This window comes from Cydia splendana, chromosome 24 (assembly GCF_910591565.1).
Source record: "Cydia splendana chromosome 24, ilCydSple1.2, whole genome shotgun sequence".
In the NCBI taxonomy this organism is placed as follows: domain Eukaryota; kingdom Metazoa; phylum Arthropoda; class Insecta; order Lepidoptera; family Tortricidae; genus Cydia; species Cydia splendana.
The window spans coordinates 4,791,007-4,810,555 of record NC_085983.1 but is presented as its reverse complement, the minus strand read 5'-3'; the positions used below and the strand labels follow the sequence as shown (position 1 = coordinate 4,810,555).

At 41.6% G+C, this 19,549-nt stretch overlaps 1 protein-coding gene across 1 annotated transcript; it reads right to left on the bottom strand.

The window, feature by feature from the left end:
- Nucleotides 1-364: 364 nt before the first annotated feature.
- Nucleotides 365-13,133, bottom strand: LOC134802495 (solute carrier family 2, facilitated glucose transporter member 3-like). The gene is made up of 11 exons (XM_063775173.1): nucleotides 13,026-13,133; nucleotides 9,731-9,891; nucleotides 9,273-9,383; nucleotides 8,816-8,903; nucleotides 7,255-7,468; nucleotides 6,778-6,836; nucleotides 6,293-6,494; nucleotides 5,865-6,001; nucleotides 5,079-5,181; nucleotides 3,051-3,151; nucleotides 365-2,090 (listed from the first exon to the last, which is right to left on the bottom strand). The coding sequence occupies exons 1-11, from the start codon at nucleotides 13,131-13,133 to the stop codon at nucleotides 1,953-1,955; spliced, it is 1,422 nt and encodes a 473-aa protein (XP_063631243.1). The 3' UTR covers nucleotides 365-1,952.
- Between the last annotated feature and the right edge of the window lie 6,416 nt (nucleotides 13,134-19,549).

The following is a 19,549-nucleotide window of genomic DNA, read 5'->3' as shown; positions in this document are numbered from 1 at the left end:
AGCTGTCACGCTGACGCCACCTCACCGAAGTGTCAAAACTGAAATTGAACTTTATGCATATGCACGTAGGTCTATGCTGCTCTGTGGTCTGTAACCAGCTGTGACCGATTAATCTGTCTTTGGCATTGAACCTCCGGTGCGGATATATCGGTCATTGACTCATAGGCGTCCAAAAAGTTAAATTTTCATTTTGTTCCTTAACTTTGAACACTATACGTATAAATACATAACTTAGTTTATTTAATATATTTGATCGCTTAAATCAGCGGTCGGCAACCTTTTAGCAGCCAAGGGCCAATAGTAGTTAACGGAGGTGACGCGGGCCGTACTTTGTTAATATTTATGACTTTATGAGACATTGTCGTTTGTCACTATTACATACAAAATAGCCAAGGCGCCTCTCGGGCCGCAAGTGACAGTTTCGCGAGCCGCATGCGGCCCGCGGGCCGCAGGTTGCCGACCGCAGGCTTAAATTATGGAGATAATCTCTTAACAAAGTTATAAATCTACTTTTTGCGAAATTTGATAGGTACCTAAAGCAGAGACACTTTCCAGATAGATTTTCGTCCATTGACCCGTCTATTGCTATCTCTTTTGCACGCGCATTAATTATATTGCTGTCTCGCACATAATGCCGGTTGTCAATGTCACTGTGCGAGTTTGAAAGCAATCTATCTGGAAAGCGTCTCTTTCATGTTACCAGGCGTGGCTCACTCCGCGATTTCGTCGCTTTGCAACAGGTATAGCTACAAGTACATCCGTTCCACACCAATTTTGGTGGCTAGCCATAAGCCGCGCGTGGCGCTGTTGCCACCTAGCGGCCATATCTGTCCTGATCGTAACAGACGCGTTTTGTTAGAGAGTGAGTCTTCTGTACCTAGTACTATTATTTATTCTGTGATGTTACTCTGTTCATTCATATCTGCCATTCAAATCAGTCATTCATTAATTCGATCAATGTCATAAAATCATATCTATTTCAATTAGAAAACGGACAAATAACATTAGGAATACAGTAAAAATGAGTTTTTTTTTAAATATTATTAGCTAGGTATAAACAAAGAAATCCCTACAACGACGAATCAAGCAGTGCAAAGTATTTGTCAATAGGGGTCGTCCAGAAATCGTGTGATCGTTTAGATAGAGGGGGGGAGGGTGGGGGTAAGAAAAATATCACGAATGGTCACGATGGGGGTGGGGGGGTCAGAGAAAACATCGCGTGTAATATTTTTTTTCAAAGCGGGAATGCCAAAAACAACAAAATTACTCAAAAATTAAATTAAATCAAATAATCCGCTCTATTTTATATGCGTATTTACCCAATAAAAACATTCATCGCACCAACTTGAAAACATATAAAAGCTCGCATCGGCGCCATGGCCTTGATTGCTTAGCGTCTAAGGGTATCGTAATTATCACGTGATCTTGTCGCAGGGGGCCGGGTTTGCGTTAAAATCAATATCACCAAGGCGGAGGGGGGGTCAAAAATAGGCCAAATATGATCACATGATTTCTGGACGACCCCATAGGGGGTATTACTGCAATATTCTGGAAGACGCTAGGGGTTGCCCCATAGACTAGGAATCCTCTAGACGGAGTTTAAAGCAATTATTTCATGAAACCGATGCTGCCAAAAATACGGGGTTGCGGGGGACGAGGTGAGCGAGTCCCGTGCCGTGATTGGTCCGTTCAAAGACACGGACGTCACACAAAGACACTTTCGACTCGAAAATGCAGTAAAACTACCGTATTTGTGGCAGAGGGGGTAGCGCTACTATGCTCAGTCTGGAGGATGGCTTGGCCTTAAAGATCGGTTTTCCAAGGATAGCGTCATATAGCGGCCGTCCCCATACTAAATAATACGGCTAAATATGGATGTCGTAGTATTTGTATGGAGACGGCCGCTATATGACGGCACCGCTATCCTAGGCAACTAGAGCATAAGCGTCAAGTCATAGTTGCTGTCTAAACATGGCGGTGACCTCCTCCACCGTCTTGTTCTTCGTCTCCGGAACCTTCATGCTGATGAAAACGAGGAACACCAGCTGGAATATGGCGAAGATCACGAACACGTACGCCTTTATCACCAGCTGAAAATATGTCGTTTTATTAGAAGTTTTATTTATTAACCCGTTAAACATTATTTAGCGTTGTTGATGATTGCTATGTTATATTCTAAGCTAGTGTAACTTACTTACTTTCTACTTACTTATTCAAAAGGTGACAAGTGTGTCAACATTGATAAAATTATAAATCAATTTTAGGTATTAACTCTTTAGTCCGCAGCGGCAACATACTTGCCATCATACTTAAAACAAAAACGCATCTCTACTATAAGAATTACGGTTCGAAATCGAATGTCTAGAAAGGAATGTCAAATGGTTGAAGGGTTAAGTTTTTGGAAGACCTTCTAGATTGCTGCGGCCTGGGAGAGGGTTAAGAGATTTAGGAAGACCTTGATTAGTGCGGCGTGCGTCCTATTTCACCAACGTGACAGGTGCGACAATTCGACAAGTCTCATTGTTGCTGACGTCACAGGCATCCATGGGCTACGGTTATCGCTTACCATCGGGCGGGCCGTGTTCCTGTTTGTCACCATCATTGTATTATTTAAAAAAAACTTTACTATATCGGCAAAAAACAGATATTTCTCTTGCGATGTTTATGATGATAATTATGACAATTGTCACAAGATTTCAAAGAACTTTCGGTAATTCCTGACAGCAAATGAGTTCTGTGTCGGAATTTCGTGACAATTGTCGTATTTCTTGTGGCAAAATAATTGTCATTAGCTTCGCAAAATAAGTACTTATTAACTGGCGATATAGTGGAGTTCTTTTTTAATTAACATGTTGGTGGCAAACAACCACACCGCCCGTCTGATGGTAAGCGGTTACCGTAGCCTATGGAGGCCTGTGACGTCAGTAACAGTGATGTCGACAATTGCCGGACCTGTCACGTTGCTGAAATAGGGGCCTGGAAAAGGGTTAAGAGATTTAGATCCGAGCTTGAAGCATGCACTTTGCTTTATTTCTGCAGCCTGTACTTACTTGAAGTGGTAGGAAGGTGAGTCCGACGAGGAAGTTAGCCGCCCAGTTGACTGTGACCGCCACTGACGCCGCCGCCGGCCTCGAAGACTGGTTGAATAGTTCTAGAAACAACGACATTAATATGGACCATTTACACGACTTAGGCCAAGCGCGCACCACGACTTTTTGTCGCGCGATAATTTAGTCGCAGAAATGTAACGTATGTGTTTATATGGCAGTGCGCGCATATGCGACAAAAAAATCGCAGCGATTTTAAAATTGTGATTTGTCACATTTTTCCGCGACTGCTCGCGACGCGATTGTCGCAAAGTGAATTGCGGCATACGGAGTTGTATGGCCCCGCGCGCACTGCGATAATAAAATCTCACCCGGACCTCAGTCGGCATTTCGCTCTCCAAGCGTCAACATGTCGGAACCTGCTGCTGAAGACGCTAGATGTTGACCATTTAATTATGGAAATAGAAGGTGATCACCTTTGTGGTATAAATACTCAAAGTCATACAGCGATCACATATTAAAGACAACGTTTCATGACAAACGACTGGTACGAAATCCATGTTGAGAATGAACAAACCGCGACTTTTTCATCGCAGTGCGCACAGTGAATTTTCTGCGATATATTACAGCGCGATTCTAAAATCGTGTCGCAAAAACTAAAATCGTGGTGCGCGCTTAGGCTTACACGAGTAAAATAGGTGGTCTAGCGTAAGGGCTGATTTAGACGGCGTGCGAACGCGCATCCGATTTTAGGATTTTAGTTACCTACATTACGGACTGTTAAGCCCTTGCTACACGGTCGCCGACAAGCCTTCAGACCGCGTGGCCTTGGTCCGTCCCGGACCGTGTAGACAGTTGTTTCCAACAAAATTTGACCAAAACTGACCAAGGTCAGACGGTTAGAAGGCTTGTCGGCGACCGTGTAGCAAGGGCTTTAGTTACGTCCAATTCAACCGACCGATCAAAACCCGCAATGTAATGAAACTCGCATGCGAATTCTCGCATCGTCTAAATGAACCCTTAGGGTTGATTTAGACGACACGCAAACTCGTATACGATTTTAATTACATTCAGCCGACCAATCAAATACCGCAATGTAAAATGCGAGTTCTCGCACCGTCTAAATGAGTCTTAGTTGCGTCCTCGCGCGCGAGTCCGTACTTGAAGTCGCGCTAGGTACCTACCTAAGGAGTCGCGCGCGAGAACGCAACTCATGCTAGCAAGTTAGATGTCTATAGACCCCTTCACATTAAGTGTGTAAACCAAAAACAAAGCGCGAGAAAATGTGCGGATAAAATCCTATTTTAACGCTTTTTTTCCCGTTTTTTGGCCCGTGACAAAGACAGCGGAAACTACTATCACTCTGTCTGTACTCAGCTTTTGCGCGTTTCAGACTTTATTGAATGACGCAATGCCGATATAGCCCTTTCTTTAAACGATACCAATCACAGTGAACAAGCTCTAATACCTTTCACTGTCTTATCGTATTGAAATATAGACAGATAAGGGATGACTCACGCTAGACCGGGCCGGAGCTTCCGGCGCTTCGTCAGGCGTGGCTCACTCCGCGATCTCGTCGCTTTGCTACAGGTAGCTAAAAGTACATCCGTTCCGCCCCAATTTTGATGGAAAGCCATAAGCCGCGCGTGGTGCTGTCGCCACCTAGCGGCCATATCTGTCCTGATCGTAAAAGACGCGTTTTGTTAGAGAGTGAGTCTTCTGTACCTTGTACTATTATTAATTTTGTGGCTTCGTTTTCTATGGAAAGCACTACGTGATCACCGATCAGCTGTCATAGAAAATGACATGGCGGACGCCTCGGCCCGGTCTAGCGTGAGTCATCCTTAATGGAACCTAATGATGAATGTGAAGTTTACTTGGCGTTTACAGTAGGTACATTGTCATTGTACGTTGGCATTACACGACTACTGTGTGTGTGTGTGTGTGTGTGTGTGATCTCTCTTCACGGTTCAGTGCATACGTATACGTACCTACCCCTGACTGCTACTTGACACAAAACAGACAACTCACCAGTAACAAGGAACCAGGGTATGGATCCAGGCCCCACTGCAAACATTACCACGAAGAGAATCACCAGACCGATGCATGCGTACGGCATCCATGCGATCGTGGTCTGGAAAATAAACAAAAAAATATTACGATTTCAAGCTAACATCGTCATTTAGATAAATTATATAGACGTAGACAGTAAGTAATATTGTCGGCAATATTTCCCACAAGACTTACAACGTGCAACATTGCCGCTAGTAGTAAGATGGAGCTGATGAACATGCTGCTGAAGCCGACCAGCAGCAACGTCTTCCGGCCGGCTATTTCTACCAGCACCAGGCTCACTAAGATCATCAGTCGAGCACTCAGTAATATTACTGTCAGCAATATTTCCCACAAACCTCTCACTATTGTACCGAGTACATAAAAGTCATCTTCAGTCATAATGTCAGCAATATTTCCCACAAGACTTACCACATGCAACATTGCCGCTAGTAACAAGATTGAACTGATGAATATATATGCCGCTGAAGCCGACCAGAAGCAACGTCTTCCGGCCGGCTATCTCCACCAGCACCAGGCACACTAAGGTCATCAGGACGTTCAGTAATATTGTCACCAATATTTCCCACAAGACTTACCACGTGCAACATTGCCGCTAGTAACAAGATGGAGCTGATGAACATGCCGCTGAAGCCGACCAGCAGCAACGTCTTCCGGCCGGCTATTTCTACCAGCACCAAGCTCACTCAGGTCATCGGTTCATTCAGTAATAATGTCAGCAATATTTCCCACAAGACTTACCACGTGCAACATTGCCGCTAGTAACAAGATGGAGCTGATGAACATGCCGCTGAAGCCGACCAGCAGCAACGTCTTCCGGCCGGCTATTTCCACCAGCACCAGACTCACTAAGGTCATCAGAACGTTCATGGCTCCTGTGCCTGTAAGAAGAGAAGATACATACGAGTATATATATATATAGAGTGAGTTATAATTATGTATTTAATTCTATTGTATATGTTTTCTTAATTAAAGGAATATGCGTCTATGTTTCCCAGCAACTGGACCTATGCATTGGAATTCTAGGGCCCCGGAGGCCTTTGCCCAGCAGTGGGACACTATAAAGGCTAATAAAATAAAATTAAGTAAAATGAAAAAGCTTATTCGACTGCAGCGAATGTATTGATTGAATGAGTTAGGGGTGCAAACGACAATTCTGAAAATAAACCTACCTAAAGTAGCATACTGCGAATACGGCGGCTTAAGGCTGGCCTGCGAGAAGATATCAGTAGAGTAGAACATGACGGCGTTTATTCCAGACAACTGCTGGGCAACCATCACTGTCATGGCGATGAGCAGCGGTTGACGGAGCTGGCGGTTGCCGAAGAGTTCGCGTAGTGTCACCTTCTTGCTGACTTTGTTCTTTTCTGCCTCCTAGGAATGACAATAAACAGGTGAATGCGGGAAATATTGCCGACAATATTTATTTTAATTTTATGACTTGGTATGGAAAATTGCCGAATTATGTTATGGGAATTTGTGATGTTCCACTGAAAGTATATAAGAATACACCTAATATTTCTTAATTTCATGCTGGAGCTTCAATGAATCATAAAAGTAAGTTTACCTATTTATTTTAACTATGCAATAAATTTTAAATAAATAAAATTATACTCGGAATTAAATACAATATCTTGTAAAATCCGTTAACACTGACCTGGTGCATTTCTTCCATTTCACCGTGGACAGCTACGTCGCCCCTTAGCCAATTCAGAGCTGAAAATAAGAAATAAACATAGAAACAAACAACAATGTGTTAGTTTTGTTCTGAACAGATTCCTAAGATCCTTACTAAATATCATAGATTTTTGTTAGGACAATGAAAAGTTGTCGGCGGAAAACAGAAAATTATCATGTCCAATCACAAGTATGACGTCGTTCTACTGTGCCAGGCCTTGGGAGAGGATGATGGAGATGGTGATGACTAGCAGACCAGCCATACTCAACCTGTGGCCTGCCACCAGATGATCCTGGTACCTGTAGATACTTAACCTTGCCATTCGAACGTCACCTTTAAGCAAATTAATCTTGCGGCCCGGAGCTACAACTTACAAGGCAAAACCGTCTTTGTGGCCCTCACAAAACAGGCTGAGTATGGCTGTGGTAAACTGTGTCAGTCTGAGTAGAATATTACCTTCCTGCGCATGCAGCTCCCTCCCCTTATTCAGCAGCAAATACTTCGGCGACTCGGGACACAGTGGCAGCGTGACGCTCTGTATGACGGCCGGTATAGCGCAGACGGCCAGCAGCCAGGGCCAGCCTTCCTCCGTGCCCAGGACTGAGGGTAACCCCAGCCCTTGGGAGAGAAGGATGGAGATGGTGATGACAAGCTGGTAGACTGTGCCGATCTGAGAAGTAAGAGTTAGGGCTCATTTAGACTATGCGAGAACTCGCATGCGAGTTCATTACATTGCGGTTTTTGATCGGTCGGTTGAATTGGACGTAACCAACAGTCCGCAATGTAACTAAAATCACACGTGAGTTCGCGCGCCGTCTAAGGGTCGGTTGCACCGAACTGTTCGTATCGTTAAAGAGTTCGCAATTTTTTTATGTATGGAAAGTTTCATAGTAATAAAGCGCCGGGGCGCGCCGGCTGACGTTGATCAGTCTGTCAAATGTGGTTGGTGCAACTGGCCCTAAGTCTAAATGAGCCCTTAGGTTTTTAAATTTGAAATGAGTAGAAGAAGAGAAGAACACGCGGATTCAGTGTTTCTTATCCCAAATATAACGTCCTCCTAAGACTCCTATAAGTACCTATATAGTTCATTTTTATATGGAGCAGCTGTCGACGCGTGTATTGTACCCACTAGCATAGCTGGGCATTAACTCGTTAATCCGTTAATCGTTAATTAACGAAGTTAAGTTTTCGAGTAACGGATTAACTTTTAAGTTAACTTTAAAAACCTGTAACGGACTTGTTAACTTCCGTTAACTTTTCTTAAGTCCGTTAATCGTTAATACCTAAGTACCTACTCACACCAAGGCCGCGCGCTGCCTCAAATATAACACTAGTATACCTTCGAGTGCTGCTGTGGAACGCCTGTTTTCGGCGGGAAAAGATATTTTTTCTCCAAAACGGGCGTCGCTATCAGACGACAATTTTAATATCCTCATGTTCATGAAGGGGAACATGCACCTTATGGCATATGCTAGCAAATTATATTTTTATTGGCTATGCTATTATTAATTAGTAATGATTACCATGTTAATTAGTAGATTAGTCTTTAATAAAAATCAAAATTTATGATTATTTCTTCTAGTTTTATTTCTTATTGCGTATATTTACGATTTCGAGTTAACGATTAACGATTAACTTTAACTTCCGTTAAAACTTTTGAAAAGTAACGTTTTAACGTTTAACGAAGTTAACTTTTTATTTAACGGATTAACGATTAACGAAGTTAACTTTTTGATTAACGGTGCCCAGCTCTACCCACTAGGCTACATAGGCTAGGCATCGTAGGAAGGGTCACTGCCGTGAATTATAGCCACTAGGGTATAATTCACGATAGTGACCTTTCCTACGAAGCTAGAGGTCCCTGGATCGAATCCCGGTAAGAACTATTTTTGTTGGTGTCAATCGATTGCCATATTCATCCAACGTCAACTTTGTCACCCTTTTTATCTCATGGACGGTTTGCTACAATCGCGGGTGTTAGTTTACTAAGTATCCTAAATATTAAATTTACACTCACCGATCCTCGAAGCGACACTGGCGATATCTCGGCCAAGTACATGGGAGCCAAGCCCGCGTTCAGACCGCTGTTGATGCCGATGACCAATCTGCAATCAAACAAAATAGATCAAATGACACGATTAAGTATTAATAAAGTTTTATTTCACAACGGTTTGTTCTTCATTATTATGTTTGTTTTAACTAATTTAATTGGGCCATACATTTTATTGTATGCTTAACCTGTTAGCGTATTTACTGTAGACTTGGTAAAGTTAAAAGAATTTTCTCAAAAGTGCCCCGCGATTTTTCGAACGTCATCCAACCGAGCCAACGGACGCCAGGCGCTTCTTTCATCCGAAAGCGGCCACCAATCCGTCAACATTTTGGTCCACCTGCCATCACTCTGCCTGGCAACTTATCAACGTATGTATGTACTTGTACCTAAAGTAGTCCATGCAAAGAATGGATAAGTTTACCGTCCTAGGATAAGGAGTTCCGCAGAATTAGCTTTCTTGGCGGTCCCCTGAAACGCGGCAGAGACGAATACAAGCGCGTTGTTGAGCAGCAGCCCGCCTTTTCGACCGAATCTGTAGGCAATTTAAGTACACAATAAGATCTTTATTCAACATTTTGCTCAAAATACCATACAAGAATAACATTGTGAGCATAATAAGGTATGCTTACAATGTTATTAACCTAGCACTAAATAAGACCAAGGGTTAATTAAAAAACACCCCGCATAATCGAAACCATTTTATTTCGCAATGATTTTCAGAAATATTGAACGGTGGAAAAATATCACCAATAACATTTAAATAACGCAGTACCTACCTATACCTAAATATTGTCAGCCTAGGTACATATTTACAATGTGAAAACATTGCCTGCAAAATTGAGCAGTTATTCAATCATGGAAATATTGCTTAACCTTTACCTGTCAGCAATGACACCAGTCAGCATGCCCCCAATCATGCCCCCCACGCAGTAGACAGAGACGACAACAGACCAGATGGTGGCCACCTTTGGCTCTTCGGTGGCCTCCATGGTCAGATTGGTGCCTGATAACGCGTCGAATTGTAGCCATCTTGACATCACCTGAAATAAGAAAATGTTTTGATACACCAAAAAAAAGGTCAAACATGGTTTAAGATCAACAAAAACTAGTTATTACCTATTTGAAAGTTAGGCCATGACATCGCCACTTAATATAGATTATCATAGGGTGGTATTCCACCTGGCCAATTTCTTTATATGTTACTCTTCGAAGGCCGCAAAAATATGTGACACACTTTTATGGCTTTACAAATAAGATCGTGTCAGATATTTTTGCGGCCTTTTTTGTGTAACATATTATTGCAGGTGATTGTACTTACATACTGGACAGATGGAATACCACCCTATTAAACTCGAAAAATGCCAGAAGCTGAGACGTAGCTATCTTCTGGCATTTTTCGAGTGAAATAGGCAAAGTCAATCCAACGCTACGTTTGCAATCGACAACATTGCTTTTATAAGGTGTCCAGGCGGCTTAGCACGGTCGCGTTTTTATCCCTTGTCACCATGCCTGTCACGTTCTAACAAGTACGTAAGTGCGAAAGGGACGCGCATAGTGATAGACGATAAAAATGGAACCGTGCTGCGCCCACAGGCGTTCGTATGTTTACCCACGACAGTCGACAGTGGGTACAGTACAGTAGGTACAGTCACCTGCAATAATATGTTACACAACGAAGGCAGCAAAAATATCTGACACGATCTTACTTTAGAGCCATAAGAGCGTGTCACATATTTTTGCGGCCTTCAGTGTGTAACATATTATTGCAGGCATAGAAGGTAGGATCGTATAGAAGTGGTATACGCGTGCCTCCGTGAGGGACAAAACATACATGCTACACTGTGATTGGTCGAATTCATTTGTTGCCCACCATAATCCATACTAATAAAAAGGTGGGGAACAAACAAAAAGTGAGACTGTGACAAGGACAAGCAATAATACCGCTTTCTCTGCTACTCCTACTGAAAGATACATAAAAGACTATCCTGTTCGGTCACTTCTCCCCACCCTCATGCCAGATCCAGTTTTAATACTAGATTCATGATCCTACGCTACGTTTGTAATAGACAATATTGCCTTAAAAATGTGTCCAGGCGTTCGTATTTTTACCCACGGTAGTCGGTATGTACAGGCTGTACAGTTTACGAAGTAACTAGTTTTGGCGACCGGTCTGTCCTAGTGGGTATAGTAACCCTGCCTATGAAGCCGATGGTCCCGAGTTCGAATCCTGGTAAGGGCATTTATTTGTGTGATGATACAGATATTTGTTCCTGAGTCATGGTTGTTTTCTATGTATTTAAGTATTTATATATTATGTATATCGTTGTCTGAGTACCCACAACACAAGCTTTCTTGAGCTTACCGTGGGGCTTAGTCAATTTGTGTAAAAATGTCCTTAATATTTTTTCTTTTATTTTTTTTTTATTATCTGTAACTGATCTGTAAGTACAGTACAGTTTTCTGATAAGGAATTACTTAACCAGGGGTGCGAAACTCCTGACTTCGGCCGAACTCGGCTCAGCATTGCTCCGAGCAATTATTAGGGTTGACACAACTTGACGTCCCATTGCGTGCACGACTACAGATAAGATAATGGCTTAAATTTTGACAACCCTAAATAGCCGAAAGGGATAGTGCCATACATTAGAAAGGGACAGCATGATTCGACCCTGAACCGCTCTGTCAAACTTCGGTTTTGTAGGAAGTTTCCTTTCTGTATACGGTAGTACTATTATTTATTCTGTGACTTAACTCTGTGTTCGTGCTCAAAGTTTCCTGATAATATTAATAGATGGCGCACTTGTAAGTTAATCGAGGGTTTTCAAAATCGAAATATAGATGGTCAAGCAAATCTTGTCTGTCAGTAGAAAAAGGCGCGAAATTCAAATTTTCTATGAGACGATATCCCTTCGCGCCTACAATTTTCAAATTTGCCGCCGTTTTCTACTGACAAGATCTGCTTGACCAACTATAGTTACCTATCATTTCGCCATGTTTGTGGTGTTAAATAAAATCTCTCTCTCTCTCTCTCTCTCTCTCTCTCTCCATTTCCAATCTTTTGAATAATAACACTTTAACAATGACGAACGGCGTCTCATCGTGAATCGTGTCTGAGGTTGATATTGCGTCATTTTACATCTTTAACGGTCGAACGATCCAAATTTGGTTTACTTAGCCTAAGGCCAAGCGCGCACCACGACTTTTTGTCGCGCGATAATTTAGTCGCAGAAATGTAACGTATGTGTTTATATGGCAGTGCGCGCATATGCGACAAAAAAATCGCAGCGATTTTAAAATTGTGATTTGTCACATTTTTCCGCGACTGCTCGCGACGCGATTGTCGCAAAGTGAATTGCGGCATACGGAGTTGTATGGCCCCGCGCGCACTGCGATAATAAAATCGCACCCGGACCTCAGTCGGCTTAGGCTAAGCGCGCACCACGATTTTAGTTTTTGCGACACGATTTTAGAATCGCGCTGTAATATATCGCAGAAAATTCACTGCGCGCACTGCGATGAAAAAGTCGCGGTTTGTTCATTCTCAACATGGATTTCGTACCAGTCGTTTGTCATGAAACGTTGTCTTTAATATGTGATCGCTGTATGACTTTGAGTATTTATACCACAAAGGTGATCTCCTTCTATTTCCATAATTAAATGGTCAACATCTAGCGTCTTCAGCAGCAGGTTCCGACATGTTGACGCTTGGAGAGCGATATGCCGACTGAGGTCCGGGTGCGATTTTATTATCGCAGTGCGCGCGGGGCCATACAACTCCGTATGCCGCAATTCACTTTGCGACAATCGCGTCGCGAGCAGTCGCGGAAAAATGTGACAAATCACAATTTTAAAATCGCTGCGATTTTTTTGTCGCATATGCGCGCACTGCCATATAAACACATACGTTACATTTCTGCGACTAAATTATCGCGCGACAAAAAGTCGTGGTGCGCGCTTGGCCTTAGTTTAGTACTTTATTACAATATAACCTATATGATTTTCACTTGACTTATTTATTTATGTTAATCTTTATTGCACAATACATGAGTGTACAAATGGCGGACTTAACGCCTTAAGGCATTCTCTACCAGTCAACCAATGGGTCAAACCAGAAGATTAAGTAGGTGCAGTGTCTTTAAAGCACAGAACATGTGCTTTAAAGTAAATGACTTACCAGCTGTGGCGCGTTGAGGACACCAGTACTGTAGCCATGTTGGAAGGCCGACCAGCAGGCGGACGACACTACGGCAAACGCCAGCCGCAGGTTCATTCCCTGTGACATACATACAATTAATTTTATACATAGGTAAATACTATAGGGGAAGTATGGGGAGCATTGGGCTGAAGTTCGAATCGAATTGCGCTACACATTTACGAAAAAGAAAATAGACAAAAAACCGGACAAGTGCGAGTCGGACTCGCCCACTGAGGGTTCCGTGCTTTTTAGTATTTGTTGTTATAGCGGCAACAGAAATCCATAATCTGTGAAACTTTCAACTGTTCATGAGATAGGTACAGCGTGGTGACAGACAGACGGACGGACAGACGGACAGTGGAGTCTTAGTAATAGGGTCCCGTTTTTACCCGTTGGGTGCGGAACCGTAAAAACTAAGTAATGGCTTCTTTTGTGTTCTTGGTCACTACGGGTCTATTGTGACCTGTGAGTCAGAAATGACTCACATCGTATGTAAATGAAAATCAAAAGTGGGCTGGGCTATTAGGGTTCCTTTGCAACGTTTTTGTGCCACTAACATTAGCAAGTGTTTACCGTACCGTAGCCTATGGACGCTTGCAACGAGGTGTTACATGCGAGTAACCCTCTAAAACTCGTTTTGTTTTTATGAGACTGTTGACATAGATTCTTTGTGAAATAGGCTACATAACAGACTTTAAGGCTGCCTGTCCACTGGAGCAGAGCGAGATAACAATCCACCAATAGAGTTGCATAAACTCTCCGCTCCTCTTTGCGCTATTTGTGGTTTTTTAACTCGCTCACCGCTCCGCCGTCTCACTCCGCTTCAGTGGACAGGCAGCCTAAAAAAGCTTCAATTTGTCAAGATAAAACCGTCTGTTTAAAAATATGAAAGGTTTTTACTTGTTTTTAAATAGGCCTTGAAGAAAACCTATCTATAGGCATTTACACCTAACGTCATATACACCATTATTTTCGCTATTCTTATCACAAACCGCATAATTGAAATTATTCACACTGACATAAATACAATAAGGTATCACATATTCATTACAGGTAGGTATGTAATGTACATGAATGTAACACGGTTTGGCAATAAACGTGTAGAAAAAAACAACGAGAACATTTCATCCATTTTGGAAAATTCTCTTTGGGGCTATTCATAAATTACGTCATTTCAAATTAGGGGGGGGGGGGTCTGGACATCGGATGACGGTAGCATGAAGTAGGAGGAAATGGGGTCATTTGAAGCATGATTTTTGGATGATTATAGGGGGGGGGGGGGTCCAAAATCGTCAAAAATCGATGACGTAATTTATGGACAGCCCCTTTGCTACATTATTTGCTACCTCTTAATTGATATATATGTGACTTTACCAGTGGGGAGACACTCGTCCTTTCGGGCATTCTCGGCTCCGTTCGGCTCAGCATTGCTCCGAGCAATTATTAAGGTTGGCACAACAACAAGTTGATGTCCCTTGGGTTCACGACCACAGATAAAATAATGACTTGAATTTTGACAACCCTAAATAGCCGAAAAAATACTAAAATAACTTTATAAATAATGAAGACTCGCACTTGACTGCTTTTTGTCTATGTATTTAAACCTGGGTCCGTTGACGTAATCTTCGCACGGTCGGTTAAACTGGTTTACGTTCCTTATTTGAGTTTTTGCGCCGAAGGCGAAGGGCGTTGGCCTTTTGCCGGCCAACGGTTGAAAATACTATACTCTGACAAACCCTTTTTGTTAGTAGAAAAAGGCGTGAAGTTCGAAAAAGTTGTAATGCACGAAATAAAGCACCAGAAAAATATTAGAAAACCTAGAGACCGCAGCTGTTTTCAGACACAATTTCTAAGGATTTTTTATATTTTAAAATCAGAATATTACTTAAATACGATTACATTAATAATATTAAATTATGATCATATGTAATCTTAGTTTTAAGTTTATCACAAATAAAATGCATGATTCTGATTCTGATTCTGATCATAAGTCTAAACCTAAATTAGCCTGAGGCATTGTTCCCAGGACACAATTTCTATTTAATAAATCTGAAAGAACCATAAAGAGAAGATGACGTCACGGTCACGTTACCTATAACTTGAACGTGACGTCATTGTTCTGTATTTCATAGAAACTCCATAGCGGCTAATCGTTTTGACAATTCGAAAAAACCGGACAAGTGCGAGTCGGACTCGCTCACCGAGGGCTCCGTACTTTTTAGTATTTGTTGTTATCATGTTGTTATAGCATTGTTGACTTGCGGAAATTGGGAAAACGCCCAGTATAACTAACAACTATCATCATGTTGTTATAGCGGCAACAGAAATACATCATCTGTGAAAATTTCAACTGTCTAGCTACCGTGATAGCTTCATGAGATACAGCCTGGTGACAGTGGTGACAGACAGACCTGCAGTGGAGTCTTAGTAATAGGCAGGGCTCGGAAACCGTTTTATTTTTCAAACCGGTTTCGTTCATTCACCTGGGAACGAAAAGGATTTTGTTTCCGTTTGCGGTTACCGGTTAAAGAACTGTTCTATTAAGCGAACGAATTAGGCATAAATCAGTATCGATTTATGCCTAATTCGTTCGCTTTCCGTTTTTGTGGAACGATATTAACCGGTTAAATTGAAAATATCGAAGCGAGATAGAACGAGTAAGTATTGCTATATTTTTCACGTATGACAACGAGTTTAACCGAGAGTCTCCAAAAGCCAAGAGAAACCGGTATTATATCGTTCCGAATCATAAAGTTCCGTTCCCTCATCTTACCGGTTAGGAGAGAGAACGTAATTTTTTAGTTCGCGTTCTATCAATTAACCGGTTTTTTAATGAACGAAATAATATAACGGTTTTGGAACGATATTAACAGGTATTTCAATACCGGTTCCGAGCCCTGGTAATAGGGTCCCGTTTTTACCCTTTGGATACGGAACCCTAAAAAGAAACGGATTTGACTAACTTAAGCAGTTACTACCCTATAGGGTATTTGACTACTAGCATGTGACGTCACAATCACTACTCTTTATACATAGTTTTATACGGGTTTTAAAATAGAAATTGTATCTAAAAATAACTGCTGTCTACGTTTCTCTATTAATCATCTGGTGCTTTATTTCATGCATGGTGCAAGATATAGTAGATTGTACAACAAGGGCATAAAGTGACCCATTTTTACCCGAGGCAATTTTTTGGCTGAGCGAAGCGAAGACCAAAATAGTAGACGAGGGTAAAAATGGACATTTATGCCCTTGTTGTACACTCTGCTTTTCACTTCGATTGCGAGGAAAATATACAAAAAAACTAATATTTTAGGTTATTTTAACCTATTTATTCAAGACTAAAGAAAATTGTTCTTGGGCCGGTCGGAGGCGCGGGGCACGCCGATCGGGAGAGCGCCGGTCGGGGGCGCGCCGGCAGGGCTGGCAGTTTGTATGGCAGAATTTGGACTTTATTGCTAAGCCAATAAGGGTCGTAATAGATGATTTTACTTTATGCTCTAGAGCATAAAATGCGATTTTATGTCGTCTACGCACGACATAAAGGTGCATGCACTTTTTGAGCATGAGAAGTGAAAATTTATTTTAAATACAGTCAAATACCCACCCTATTGTTGTGCCAGATACCCGGAAGTAAGCCGAGAGTCGGTCGGGTATCGGAGCCGCCATGTCCATTATACACGACAATTAACAGAGCGGGGCGTGAACAAAACATCATTGTCTTTGTTTAGTTACAACATAACTAAAGTAAGGACGGTAAGCACAAAGAATATCGTACATTGACCGGCATTTCACGTAATTTCTCTATCGCCCGCGCAATAAAATTAACACACAACAATAGGGTATTTTACTGTATTTAAAATAAATTATTTTACACCATGCATGAAATAAAGCACCAGATAATTATTAGAAAAACACAGATAGGAGTTATTTTTAAACACAAGTTCTATTTAATAAATCGGATAGAAATATAAAAAGTAGGTGACTTGACCGTGACGTCACGATGTAATGTTTCATATAAATTCCATATTAGCAAATCGTTTTGACAGTTCTAAAAACCGGGCAAGTGCGAGTCGGACTCGCGCACGAAGGGTTCCGTACCATAATGCAAAAAAAAAAACAAAAAAAAAAGCAAAAAAAAAACGGTCACCCATCCAAATACTGACCACTCCCGACGTTGCTTAACTTTGGTCAAAAATCACGTTTGTTGTATGGGAGCCCCATTTAAATCTTTATTTTATTCTGTTTTTAGTATTTGTTGTTATAGCGGCAACAGAAATACATCATCTGTGAAAATTTCAACTGTCTAGCTATCACGGTTCGTGAGATACAGCCTGGTGACAGACGGACGGACGGACGGACGGACGGACGGACGGACGGACAGCGAAGTCTTAGTAATAGGGTCCCGTTTTACCCTTTGGGTACGGAACCCTAAAAAGTAACTGATTTGACTAGTAGGAAAATACCCTATTAACAGAGCGGGGCGGTAAAAAACAGCATTGTCTTTATATGTTACAACATAACTAAAGTAAGGACGGTAAGCACAAAGAATATCGTACATTGACCGGCATTTCACGTCATTTCTCTATCGCCCGCGCAATAATTATTAGGTATGTCGACGCTCAGGTGATGTAATTGGTAAATTGAAAATAATGGGCGCTTACATGACATACTTACGATTTATCAAAAACACTTGTAAGCGACGTGGGTAATAAAGATGTCTGTTCAAGAGGCTATGGGAGCGTATTAGAGGCGTCAGGGGTTTTTGTAACGTCTGAATGTGTTGTCGGAAATTGCTCTGTTTGATAATTAATTAGCTTATGGTTTTTGTGGACTAGAGTAAGTGGGATCGCCAGGCTGCAGGCTGGCGTCACTCTGGGATTGAATCTCAATCTGGTCGGACAGTAGCAATAGAGACTGCATTACGCCTCGCGTACTTGTACTCGCGTTAAATATCTACTCCCTACGGATGTACCACCTAGTGCATCTAGCCATTCCTGAATACCTAAACCTACATTAAGCCCCGACATCAGATCGTGGGATCGTAACGCGAAAGTACTGCGGGGTTTGTACCTAAAGAAAATTCGATGCATTGTGTATGTTGTGATTTGTGATATCGTGGAATTATGAACTGAAGAGTGAATATTTCAATTTGTGCAAAGACGTAAGGTGTAAAGTTAATATGCGGTGAAACTGTTGGTTTCCTGTAAATCCTGTTTGGAGTGTCGTGGACATCAAATCGGGTCAGTTCGTTCCATTATGATTTATGATTGTTACGTTGATGATTTATCGTTCATATCGTTAATTTGCCTGCATGAGGTTGATCCTTAAAAGTGGATTGTTCCGTTTTACGTATAAGCGGAGATGTTATTCTTGAGTATTTATTATGAAATTGAATCGAGTACTTTATCTCTACTTAAAAACATTGTGGCATTTGTCCGACAGTATGTAGCCTGTTTGGAGAATTTGTAAATAATTTTCCAAGACAATAAGACGATGTTTTTATGGTGATTAATGGAGAAAAGATACGAGTGAACTTGAAATTAAATTTGAAATCATTTGCGATAGAGATTTAAGATAACGATCGAAGAGTATAAGTAATAATCTTCGTTAGCCATTTCCTTGCCTGAAGTTTGCCTGGAGGAGATCGCTGTTTGGCGATGAGTCCGCCTGTTGTTACGTACCTACCGGTTTCTATTTGTCCCCGATCCTGTACCATTTTTAGGGTTCCGTACCCAAAGGGTAAAACGGGACCCTATTACTAAGACTTCGCTGTCCGTCCGTCCGTCCGTCCGTCCGTCCGTCCGTCTGTCACCAGGCTGTATCTCACGAACCGTGATAGCTAGACAGTTGAAATTTTCACAGATGATGTATTTCTGTTGCCGCTATAACAACAAATACTAAAAACAGAATAAAATAAAGATTTAAATGGGGCTCCCATACAACAAACGTGATTTTTGACCAAAGTTAAGCAATGTCGGGAGTGGTCAGTACTTGGATGGGTGACCGTTTTTTTTTGCTTTTTTTTGTTTTTGTTTTTTTGCATTATGGTACGGAACCCTTCGTGCGCGAGTCCGACTCGCACTTGTTTGTAGTGAACGATGAAGCCTTTTTTATTGTTTTTATTATAAACTCGTAGTTGGTTTAACACTATCGAGATTCCTGATTACCTACTAATATTTCTAGACTAGACATTTTGAATGCGGTATTTAAAAGAGAGTATTTTCAAATTACGAAATTGTTGCTTTTTATAGCCTGTTGTGGAATCCGTTTTTATATGCCCACTTTAAAAACTAAAAGAAACATTAAAGTTAGTTTCTCGTTTAATCCGTTAATTCATAATGCAATGCTTAATTTTAAGCGAGTAATACGTAGTTACTACGCTGTAAAGAGACATTTCGTAGCAAACTAAAGAATGATTTAGTTGTTGTTTAAATTAACGGATATTGGTTGAACATTGTTTTTAAAGGAACTAGAGCTTACCTAGTTTAATTTTGATTTGA